We start from the raw sequence: 12,950 nt of genomic DNA on the forward strand, positions 1-12,950 counted from the left end.
TACTTGGGGGATGGGGATGGTGCTGGAGCTGAGATCTGAGGATGCCTCAGACTTGGGGTGAAGCCGAGGAGGTGGGACCAGAACAGCCTGGGTGGTGGGTGCTGCGTGAGCAAAGGTTTGGAGGAGCCCCGTGCATGTGAGTGAGGTTGAAATGGAGATGAGAGAAGGGTGGCAGGGCAGCCAGTTTATTATTTTAATTCTACAAACCTTTCCTTGGACTTCAAATCCACCATAAAGGGTCAGGTTTCATTAGCTTCTATTGCAGTGACACTTAACACCTCAGAGGGAACATCTGTGTAATACCCAGTCCTGGGGTGGGGGGCCCAGTTTCTACCCATGTCTGCCTCTCTCTGCAGAGGGGGGATCAGCTCATTCACCCCTGTTGGCATGGTGAAAGGTGCCAAGCCCTGGTTTCCATTAAGTCTGAAATAACATACATATTTCTGCTTCTCTGGTGACATTTCTCTAACGCAGTTGAGTTGTGCTCATATTAAAACACAAAATTGAATGACTTGTGGTGTTCCCATGGCATTAAGTTTGAGAAGCCCCAATAAGTCATATGGAAATAATTTCATAAGGATCCTTAAATTTGGCACCTTGGAAAAATCAAGGAATAGAATTTTCTTAGTTCTCTAGTTTGGATCTGTTTTTTCTTCCTTTCGCCCAATGAATGGGTTTGGGGTTAAAGAAAATATTCCAGAAAACTGCAAATTATCTAAAGACGTCAAATGTGAATGATTGATGTGGAGGAGTGACCACATAGCAGGATATCTGTGATTAATTACTGAATTTCATGTATTGATAGATAAAGCTTTGAGTCCTTGAGGGCTACCTCTGTGTGAGGGGCACACCATGTGACCCAAATGGTAGGAAGTGTGGATGTTGACAATATCCAGTGCTGGTGAAGTTGTGGGTAAGACACATTCTATCCATGTGGTGAGAGAGTCAACTGGTCACAGCACTTTGAAGGGTGACTACTGGTACCTAGTGAAATGAAATATTTTTTTTCCTTTTTCAATGTCTACCCTGGTAGAAAAAAAATGAAAAACAATTTATAATCCCTTAACATGGGCATGTCTAAATAATGTGGGAAACAGCCATATTCTGGAATATAGTGCAGGGATTACAAGAAGTGAATTAGCCTTAGAGCTCAAAAATGTATTATTGAGTGGAAAAAACACAAGTTCCAAAGAGATATTGTTAGCATGATAATTTTAATGCAAAATGAAACAAAAGGCACTCACACAAAATGGCATGTCTTTGCTCTGGGTCATACATAGGGAGATAAATATATAATTTAAACCCCAGACTGCTATATAACATACCGATAACAAAGGTGACCTAGGGAGGGGCAGAGGCACTGCCATTGGTGGGTACACAGTGGTCAGGGGAACTCTGGGCTTATGAGTAACTATATTAGTTAACCCTAGCTGCTTAAACAAATAGACTGTGCCTTAAATAAGTATTTCAGTGCCTTGACACAATAGAAAGGTATATTTTCCTCCAAAGTCCAAATGGGTTTTCCTGACATGGCAGCTGTCCTCCTGGTGGCAGTGCAGAGACTGAAGCTCCTCCCATCTCCATCCATTGGGGGCTGGGGTGTCTATGGCATCACCTGCTGCGCCTTCAGGACCAGCTGTCCGAGGTCTGTCTGGTTGGAAAAAATAAACACAATGGAAATGTCCGTTGGATATTTTTGCAACTCCAATACAGGGCAGCACCCAGCTGAAAGGCTGTTGAGGAAGTGAGTTCTATTCCACACCTAGAACAGGGAGTGAGGCTCTGCAACAGTTATGTGTTCATTTTTTTGCACATATATTGCTTAAATAATTTAAAAATTAATAAAAATTGAATTTGGACATAGAAATAAACCAGTGATGGTTGATTAAAACCAGTGAGTGGTCTGCGTTATTCCACTGTGGCTCCGAGTTCCTGTGCACTTTTACTTCTCTGGCCATCAGATTCTTCTCCTGAACAGTGAGGGTGAGGAAGGTAACCATGGGCAACCTATTACATTTATTAAGTAATTGTTAGTGTTTTGTACTGTATCATTTCTACATATGTTAAGTGCTGTTCATCGTCACTAACCAGCAGCTTATCGGTATTACCATGAGCTGAGATCATTCCTAGAATCAGAGAAACATGCTTAACATGTTCTTTTTAACAATTCTTAAAAAATATATATATAGAACTAGCTAGAGGTGTATTTTGAGATCCCCAGAAATCCACTGGGATTAAAAAATGCTTTGGGAATCTCTGGACTAAACACGGGGCCTTCTCCGGCTCTCTCATGCTAATTTAGTACCTGGGACAGAGCCTCATGTAGAACATACTGAACACTGCCTTCATGGATATTGTTAAAGGGATGAGTTTGTAAGTAGAATTTATACAAAAATGTGTGTGTATGTGTGCACAAGAGAGACTAAGGTTTACACTGAGTACAAAAATTGTTCAGTATTGAAAATATGTTAACAGGGAGCTTTCTAAAGAAAATTAGACCATCAATGGTTACTGAAAAGGCATTTGATCAAATTAAACTTACATTAGGATAAAAAAAGAAAAAATCATAAACAAAGATCAGAAAAGTAATTTGTTTTTCTCTCCATGATAAATAAGATGTCAAATTAACATACAGTGTTTCCTTAATCTTGGAGGCATTTTCTAAAAAAGAAAAATCAGGGAAAGAAGTCTATAACTTTCCTCATTATTTAATCTTATTTTTATGAAAGTTCTATTGTAACCATTGCAGTAAAATGAGAAATTAATGACGTAAATATATTGGGAAGAAGAAAAAAATTATCACTATTTGGGAATTATAGGTTTCTTTATCTAGAAAACTTTTTAAAATTCTAAAAACTATTAAAATTTAAAAAGACATTAATTAAGTGTCTGGGCTCCAACTGGAAATAAATTTGAAATATATTAACCATTCAGCATAACTGAAGTATGCAAGAATTATCTTAAGCTGAAATTTTAGTTATCTATGTATTCAAAAACTGTAGAATTTTTTTTGACATAGAAATAAAGAAACATATGGACAAATATTTCATATTATTTAATGGGAATATTTAACATGTTAAAGATGTCAACTCTTAATAAATTCTATTTAATTTTAATCAATGTTCTCCCTTTTTTTGGAATTTGAAAATATTATCTTAAGGTTCATCTTGAAGAATAAATATAATAGTTATGAAAATGTAGAAATAAAGATACAGAGGACAGAAATAAACCTAGCAGATGTGAACTACATGTTAAGATTAGGACAACAACAACCACAAAAAAATTGTACCGTCATAAAGAGAGACTGGGAAAGCTCTGCATAATGGAGTAGCTCATCCAGACAAGCTCCTCTAAGGTATAAATGACCTTGACACATAAGATGTGGTCAAGGCAGCAGCCAAGTCCTGAGACCTGCACCATGCTCCCTAACACACGCTGTTCCTCAGCCTGGACATCTCTCTGCCCCTGGTCCCCTGTGCCTGATTGTCCACTCATCCTTTCACTTGGGCCTTTCTGTGACATCTCGCTCTCTCCCCATGGATCCTGCACTACATCTGTGAGGCACCAGTTATTAGAGCATGGATTTATTCTGGAAGTGCCCAAAGGGTGTTGATGTATGGTTAGAATCCAGCTATGGCTGTGGGCTCTCCTGCCCAATGTAATTGTCAGTACTTTGGACAAAGGGAAAAAGTAATTTTGCCCACCATGAAAATAGCCTGCAGGATGGCTGGCAGAATTAGGATCCAAGATTATCTGAATATGCCAAAACCCTGGTTGAACGAGATGAAATAAGACAGACTTACATGTAAGTTCCTACAACTTGGAACTGTAAATCCGCTCCTGCATCGCATGGACTCATCCAGCAAATTTGTATCGGGTCCTGATGGTGTCAGGCGATGGGTAAACAGAGCCATGGCACGTGCCTCGCTTGTCCTGAACTCACGAGTTCATAGCTCTAAGACTTGCTTGGTTGGAAGCTCCCTAGGCTCAGGATAGGGTCTGTCTTGGTCATTGTTTATTCTCCAGAACCTCGTGCAAGTGGTATGGCTGAAGTCTCAGCCAAGTTAATAAAGTCTGGTAGGTAGAAAATGAAGGGAAAAAATGCCTAGTAGATTTCTGGGAGGATCAGAAAATTCTGTGGGCTTCGAGGACTCTGTTGGCAGATGAACACTACATTTAAGGAGACTAGAGTAGGTTCATCAGATCACATCATTGGCTCAACCTTCACTGCCATTTCATTGCACTAGGAATAAAATGCATGTGCTTTGCCAGGAACTAGGAAGTGCCACGTAGTCTGTTTCTTCTCTTTCTCTGAGTTCATCTGTCTCCTTGCTCTGTGACTGTGCCTGCCACACTGCCTTGCTTTCTGGGACATACCAAGCTCATTCAGTTCAAACTCATTCCCGTCTTGGGGCCTCTGCCCCTGCTTTTCCTTGGGTTTAGACCTCTTCTCCTTGGATCTTGACATGGCCCCATTCAACCAGAAATGAGCTCAGTGGTCACCTCCTCACTACCACCTTCCATGCCTGCCCATCCAAACCAGCCTGCATTCCCTTGTCTCCAAGTTTATTCTGTCTCCACTTGTCTGCTATTTACCTCCAGCAACCGGACCAGTGTCAGGCCCAGATACTTACTAACCAAAGATTCAATGAATGAATCTTTGACATGGCAAGAGAAGTGACTATTTAAGTCAAATTGCTGTGGTTGCAAAAAGAAGAAAAGGTAGTTTAGATTGAAAATGACATCAGTTTATGAAAGTAAAGTTAGTTTGAGTTACTCTGCCTTCACCAAGACAAAGGGATCTTTCTTGGACCTTATTCACCCCTGTCAACGTTTGAGCATGTTTCATTTCCACTGTTTAGGCTAATTATGAGGGTTGTTTACCATAAATGAAATAATCGATAATGTTTATTTCACTCCTAGGAGCATCACCATTTACATGTAGACATAATGCATTCATTGACTTCTGAATACTGATCAAAGTTTAATGAATCTTTGTGTTTATTAACTACCTCAGTGGTAGAATTTCCATTTGGATTTCTGAGGTCCTGCAGCGTTAGAACAGCTATATAAAACTACTTAGATTCAGACAACCAATTTATCCATTATTATGTTTATAAACAGTATTTTAACCATATTAGTCAATTATTTTATTATAAGTAACTTCGCCAAATTAAAAACACAAATGTGTGGTTATGATTTTCTTTTCAACAAAGAAGAAAATCATTAGTTAAATAATTGCCACATGTTAAATGGTATTAATACATTGTTAGTTGTGAACCTTCCTCTTATTCCACATTTTAATCACAGTTCTCGACCTCTTTCATTTTTTTTAAGTGAATTGTCTTTGAAAGATGGAAAGTATAAGCATTTAGAATAGTAAATAATGGATAACCCCAAGTTAAAAAGTCTTAGCATCAGGACTTGAAAAACTTCAAGGCACTTATGATCTGGACATTAAAATTACAATTTGGCAAAAGCATGTACAAAGAGATTAGAGTCACACTGAGTAAACTGTCAGAACTACAGATTCTCAAGTTAAGGCATAATTGCTACATTGATTTGCCTGGAATTATTTGAGTATGCCTATTTCACCACAACCTCACCAAGTTTATGTTTTAATCTTTTTATTATTTTAATTTATACTTTGATTACTAGTTTAAATATTTCCCCATATGATTATTTTCTACTTGTAATTTCTATCATGTGAATTACCTATAAACATTCTTAAGAATTAAAGAAAAGCATTTATTAATGACATAGAGATGAATAAAGATGAAATTCCCTAAAAGATAGATGCACAGTAGCTTATATTTCCTCAATGATTAAGAGTTCCTAATGTGTGCCATTTATTTTCTAAGTGAGGAAAAATCACCTAATATGTGTAAGTGTGTTATACATATCCAAACATTCACAAGTAACACCTGCAAGAAAAGAGGGAAGCTAGACTTTGCCTCCACGGCACCATCAGTCTACCAACTCCAACAGTAAGACCTTTGGAGAGTGGAGGTCAGTGGTTTGGAATAAATCAGAACAATGAAAACCTTCCCAAGGAACTAGAGCTCAGAGTTCAATATCCGAATTAGCTACGGACAAATTTTTAGCTACTTCTGGGCTAATGTTCACCTCCAAGTAGGGTATTATTTAGAGATTCTTTATACACATTTCAGGTGTCTGAATAATTTGATCTGCGATTTCCTTTTCTCTTTCATAAATACATAGATAAGTAATACAGACTACATTCTACTCACCTAACATCACAGGAAATCTTTCCTGGGCTGTCTTCCCCACCTTACTTCCCCTTCCCAGCTTGTGGAGCTTTGACCTAAATGTGTTTGAAAGGTAGAATCTCTGTTTTAATCTGCTCTAGTTTTCATCTCTCTTCAGGGATATTTGTAAGATGTAATTCTCTGCATGGAACACAATGTAGATTTATGTGTATCAATATTTAAATTAATTTTAATTCCAAGGATTAAAGTATTAATGCAATGTGGAAGTCTAGCGTATGAATGTGACAATATAAAACTTAAATAGATTCAGACTTAGTGAGTTTTAGGGGATCACCAGAGCTAAATCGGGAATGTTCGCCGATTTCAAGTCATTTATATTAGGCTGTGCGGTGCAGTTACAGGATTTTACAAAATTAAAAGGATATTTTAATATCAGTGCTTCAATAATAATACAGTGGTATGTTGAATTCAGGAGTCAGAAGAACCTGGCAAAGAGTTCAAAATCACAAATTTGTTTTCTAAGATTATTATCACATTGTGTTGTAGCTGCTTAGATACTGGTTAACTCTCTTGATGGAAATGTGTCTGAAAGGGACAAAAATCTACCTTCGTGGGCCCAGCACCTGCCGTGGAGCTTTGCAGCTACTCTGAGCTCAGTGAATGTTCACAGAAGACATCAAGGAATGAGCTACAGAGTGACTTCCTCAAGCACATGTGGTTTTGTTTTTCTTGTTGTCCCATTCACTGAAGGTTATCTGTATATTGCTCTGTGTGTGTGTGTGCACGTGTGTTATTTTTTACTGTTCTCCCTTGCAGAACAGAAGCTTTTTAGCAAACATACTCTCCGTGGAAGGTAGAACAATGTTCCCCCCACCTACCCCAGAGATGTCCAGTGCCAATCCCCGGTACCTGTGAATATATTACTTTATGTAGCAAAAGGAGCTTTGAAGACTTGATTAGGTTAAGGGTCTTTTAACAGAAGATGGTCCTGGATTGTTTGGATGGGTCCAGTCAATCACAAAGTTCCTTAAAATGGAAGAGGGAGGCAGCAGAGGCAGCGAGAGGGATGTCCTGTGGGGATTCCATCACCATTGCTGCCTGTGAGGATGCAGGAAGGGGCCACAGCCCAGTTGCGCTGGCAGCCTCTGGATGCTGTGAACAGCAAGAAAACCGACTCTCCCCTGGAGTCTCTAGAAAGCAAGGCAGCCTGGCTGACACATTTTAGCCCAGCAAGGCCCATGCCAGATTGTCAGAACCGTGTAAGGTAATAAATGAATAAATAGAGTTCGAGCAACTAAGTTTGTGGTCCTTTGGTAGAGTGGCAGTAGAAAACTAACTAATACAGCCTCTGGCACATCTTTCTATCCCTTTCAGCTTCGGACACAAAGGGAGACTCATCTTTTGCACATTCTCATTCTCATCACTATTTTACATCAGTGTTTGCTACCCCATTCCGTGTTGTAACAGGACAGCATTAATCAGGATTTCTCTGTTTGCAAAGAACAGAAAGCTAGTAACAACTCACTCAAACAAATTTTGTTCTTAATTTTCAAAGGGCTGGGGGAGGCACATCTCAGAAAATGGGACCACCGAGGATTAAAGGTGGCTTCAGTCCCAGCAAAGATGAGGACCCAAATGATCCACACTCTGTCTCTCTGATTTGCTTTCCTCTGGAAACAAGTGTCTGTATTTCTATGATTTGTGTGTTCTTGGTGGCAAAACTGCCCTCTTTCTTTCAGGAAAAAATACTAATTTGCCCATCTTTGTAGCCTGGGGGTTTAAAAGGGAGCTATGGTTATTCATTGATACATTAAAAAATGCTCCAAATGTGTCGGCTTAAAATACAAACATTGCCTTTATTTACTCATGATTCTGCAATTTGGGCAAAGTGCATGGGAGACAGGCAGCTCATCTCTGCTCCAAGTGACATCAGCTTGAGGCAGCGCAGTTGCAGCTCAAGGATTCACTTCGGAGATGGCCTTACTCACATAAACAAGTAGGCGCTGGCTGTTGGTTGGAAGCTCAGCGGGGCGTTGGCTGGGAGACACAGTTCTCCTTCCCGTCGCGGCTCCACATGGCTGGGTTTAGCTTCTCGCACTCTGGCAGTCTTAGAGCAGTTGGACTTTGCGCATTGCAACCGACTTGCCCCAAGCACAAAGTGGAAGCTTCTAGTCTTTTTTAAGGTTTTGCCACAAACTCATACAAGGTCCCTTGTGCCACATTCCACTGATTGAAGAAGGTCCCAGGACCCAGCCCACATTGGAGGAGAGGAGGCTGCACACACATGGCATGGCGACCATTGTCGTGGTTCATTGGAGCCACTGGAGGAGCCGTCACCACAGTGATAATAGAGCTTTGGGAGGGACTGGAACAGCACCACAGGGAAAACGGTGGGGACGCCTCACAAAGGACGAGGGCTGAAAACAAACCTCAGGTCTCCATAACAACCATTTCCTAGAGAGCTAGAAAGCGTTCCCTGAAGCAAAACTGCCTTTCCCTCCGAGTATGGTTACCATACATACAGTCTGTACATTTTCTAGAGCTGGAGAGCTAATTAAACCTAAAAATTTAGGTCTAAGGTTAAGGAATCTCAACCTTTTTCTCAATCAATTTCTCTTACACTATGAAGGAAAACGGTGATAATACATAGCAAGCACTACCGCAAAGGAATTAAATTGTGCGGGACTCACGATGAATGAACTGTAATTCATTCGCTGTGCTCAGTGCAGTGGTGTTTGTTTACAGTACCCTTTTTACTGTGACAATTCTGTGGATATAGTAGTGAAATATTTTCACCCTACATCTACTCTGTATGGTTTGTATTTACTCTCCTCAGAACAGATCCCCAAATGTCAAATTGTCATGGCTGTTGTGTGGTAAAGTTAGAATATTTGAAATGCATTAAATTAATGTTATCTGTTTAGCAAGGTACAAGAAGATTTTTCACACTAACAAAGTTGTCTTCGTGATATAAGCATACATTTTAGGATATGATGAGCTCAAATTACTCTCATCTGAATTTTACATTCAGTGAATGAACATGTGCTATTGGGGATGAGGCAGGATTTAGGAAATTTATGTTTAAGGATTATTTAGGATGGAATTGCCAAAGATACTGGGATCTTTAGAACACACTTGTTGATTGATTTTAACTGCAGTAAATATGAAGTAATAACAACTATATAAATTATTCACAGACTAGTCATCCATGTCAAGATTCTTTAGAGATTATTTCAGAAAACTGTTTGGCACAGTATTCTTTGTCATAGTTATTGTTTTCTAATCCATGTACAAAAGAGATATAGATCCATATGGAATAGATTAAAGCTGATTCTTTTAAAATGAAGTTAAATATTTTAAAACATTCAAGTGAAGATTTCATGATCTTTCCTACTAAAGCTCTCTTTGGTAATTTGTTTATTTTAAATATTATTTTTGTCTTTCAGGAGGCCGTATGTAGAGAATGTAAGAGATTTATTAAAAACCTTGGATCTCTTGAGAGTGCTTTAGTGCTCAGCCTCCAAATCTGCACATAGGCAAAAGTCCTGATATTATGAGTTGGGATTTTCAGTGTAAGAGGATTTAAAATCTCTGCTAAAAGCAAGGGCTGGTTAGCTCTTTCTGAGCATCGTCCTATCAGAGACCTAGCTACTTACCAGTCCCTCAGACTAAAATGGGGCAGGACAGAACACGTGACATAAAGACCAGTTCAGACCAAGCGGAAGGCACCAAATTCTCTTAAAATGGGCCTTTTGTTCTGGAAAGATACCCTATCCAACTCCAGAAGCAGATAGAATGAAAAATCAGTATTTACAGAGGTGTGGATCTCTTTGTATATGCAGACATGGTTCACTTGGTAAGGATTTCCACTCATTAAAGTAGTTTGAGACACAGTGTTAAAAAGTGAGTGTTTGGGTGTTTGCAGATTTGGAGTTAGAAAGGCCAATTTTCTATTCGTAAGTTATGTGGCTTTGAAACATCCCTAATAACCTTTTTGGTTTTTCATAATAACCTTTTCGGGTCTCAGACCTCTGTGCTCTAGGGGTTGTTCTGACGAGCTAGTGAGAGAACGCTGAAATACTTCACACCCTGTGAAGGACCACGTCATTACAGTGTGCATTAGCGTGACTAATGCCACTAAAACATGACTGAGAAATTGGCCTGGTAACAATCCATTTAAAAACCCAAGTCCATTGAAAAAACACATCCAAGAGGGTTGGATGCATTTTATTTTTTCAAAATATGTTCACTTAGAGAACATATAGGAGATCCAAAGTAGTCAATGCGTTTGTCTCCATTCTTTAAAAAAAAAAAAAACACTAACCTTCAGGGGAGATGACTGTACAAATTTTTTCCTGAATAGTTGGGAACTTTATTTTATTAACTACAACGCAGAAGGGTCGTGGCTGTTTATAAAGAGAAATTTGCTTCCCGGCACGGTCTCTTAAGTTGACTTGTATCCAGTTGCAGGTCTGGGGTTGGTGTGGGATGTGTGGGACCAGCCAGATGTTTTCACTGATTTTCGTTTGTCTGTGTTTCTCTCCCAGCTATCGGCAGGACCCTCATCCCCCGCTACTTTAGCACTGTGTTTGAAGGCGGGGTGACTGACCTGTATTACATTCTCAAACACTCGAAAGAGTCCTACCACAACTCGTCCATCACGGTGGACTGCGACCAGTGCGCCATGGTCACCCAGCACGGGAAGCCCATGTTTACCAAGGTAGGGGGTCATCGGCCACGTGGCTTGTTCTTCCCTGGGTGCGTTTGAGGGTGATAATTAAAGCTTTCTTCGGCAACGTTGAGCTGATGTCTCACATCTTGGACACAGCACTGTGAGAGAATCTTTTTTGTGTGACGTGGCTAGACTCTTGGTGAACACTCTTCTCAGTTGTGTGCGTGTGACATGGAGCATTTTCAAGCATGATAGAGCCTCAGAATTAAGAGAAAGACAAGTTTGGCTGCCTATTAAACTCAGGTTGCTAAATTGGAATGTTGGTTTTTACACAAAGGATCTTCTACAGCTGAAAGAACGTTCTCCTGATGTGGATCATCTGACTCAGAGATAGGCTCCTGTTTATCCAAGACCACCTGGAATCACAATTATCACCACAGCACCTTGAGTTACTCAACAAAGCCTATAGGTTACTAAAATGAAACCCTTTTGAAAGCTAAATTCAATGTGAACCAACAGGACAGGGGAAAATCCAACTAACCACAACTTAACTAAACGTCATCTTTAAGGAACAAAAATATAAAAGAAATTCAGGAATTTGGAGTTTAAAGGTAGAAATTTCCCCAAATTCTAAGTTCTGTGATTGGTCAGGCAGCAAGTTGGTTGTGAGGGAGAGAGTGAGAAACACAGGGGAGGGGAGGATGAGGATCAGATCAACCTCTGAGGCAGAATTCAAGGCCCTTTGAAGGAATCAAAATAAAAAAGAGAAAACCCCACCTTTCATACACTCTACACCTATCACCTTTCCCATATACAGATGACTAATGTATGGGGTACTCCCTCTGGATAAAGACCTTTCTCAAACACTGCCAACAATCCCTTTGTGTCTTCTGCCCAGGAAAGAACTAGTAAGAACAAATATTTAACCACATAATCTGGCAATCAGAAGCTTATTTTAATGAACACCAGTTCATTGCATTTTGACTAAGACTCAATGTGAAATTATTTGTAATACAAGATCTGTCCAGAAGGTAACTAGCCATGTAATATGAAAAATAAAGACATTTATTGAAGAAGATACAAAATACAAGAAACACTGTGCATAGGACAATGAGGCCCCAGTCTCCATTAAAGGAGGCACCTTGGGGCCTCACACAGTTCTCCCTCCCATCATATTTTCCTGAATCTCAAGGATGGTCTGAAACCTCTTCCCTTTCAAAAGTGACTTTAGTTTTGGGAAAAGCCAGTAGTTACAGGGGGCCAAATCTGGGCTGTAGGGAGGCTGAGTCACCTGGGTGATATGATGTTTCACCGAAGACACTGCACGAGACATGCTGCATGAACGCAAAATCTGATGCAGACTCATTGCTCTACTTGCTCAGTCGTTTTGAATGCAATAGCCACACAGTACACCTGCTCACACGATGGCATCTACTGCTGGTCACTGACTAGCACAGTGAAGTTGTTATTGTTCACACATGCACATTCCAGTCCACTCTCCTGGGCTGCCAGGTGACATCGATGTCACACAAACTGTTCTTGTTATATTAACAGTGGCTGGACTTTTTCCAGACAGGCCTCCTATTAACAATAGCAGCTATCTCTTTTAGTAGAAAACACAAATGACAATCCTCTGTTTATAGTTGAGAGAAGTTGAATTATCAGGGTTAGTTGCAAAAACCCACATTATAAAACTGAAGATGTGTTTAACTTATGCACAATATGCCAAAAGAATAAAAATGAAGCATTTACTACTTAAAGTACTCTTTGATCTTGTTGGTGCAGTTTAATTTCTTTGCTGCCCACGATGGTGTAAAAAAAAGCAAAGGCAAAGATTAGAAAATGCAAAAGCACATCATCAAATGCCACTGATTTTATGGTATCCTGACTTTGTCAATAGACATTTTAAATGTAGCGGGGGAGTTGGATTTTCTCTTTCTCCGTCTTTGAGAGCTGAGCAGAGAGGAAGGCTGCCATTCAGAGACAAAAAAGTTCCCACTGTGTGCAGAAGCTGGTCCTGGGAAGAGAGTTTTGCTACTTGGGAAGGA

The 12,950-nt window shown here is 39.8% G+C and overlaps 1 protein-coding gene across 10 annotated transcripts in view; it reads left to right on the forward strand.

Moving 5' to 3' along the window:
• The window catches only part of LDB2 (LIM domain binding 2), a 329,224-nt gene that overhangs the window by 251,551 nt on the left and 64,723 nt on the right, over positions 1–12,950 (forward strand). For all 10 annotated transcript variants that reach the window (XM_053922422.2, XM_053922421.2, XM_045182729.3 and 7 more), the window contains exon 3: positions 10,778–10,950. In XM_053922422.2, the coding sequence (XP_053778397.1) occupies positions 10,778–10,950 (173 nt within the window). The remainder of the gene's footprint in view (positions 1–10,777; positions 10,951–12,950) is intronic.

Source organism: Desmodus rotundus, chromosome 4 (genome assembly GCF_022682495.2).
Source record: "Desmodus rotundus isolate HL8 chromosome 4, HLdesRot8A.1, whole genome shotgun sequence".
NCBI classification, from domain to species: domain Eukaryota; kingdom Metazoa; phylum Chordata; class Mammalia; order Chiroptera; family Phyllostomidae; genus Desmodus; species Desmodus rotundus.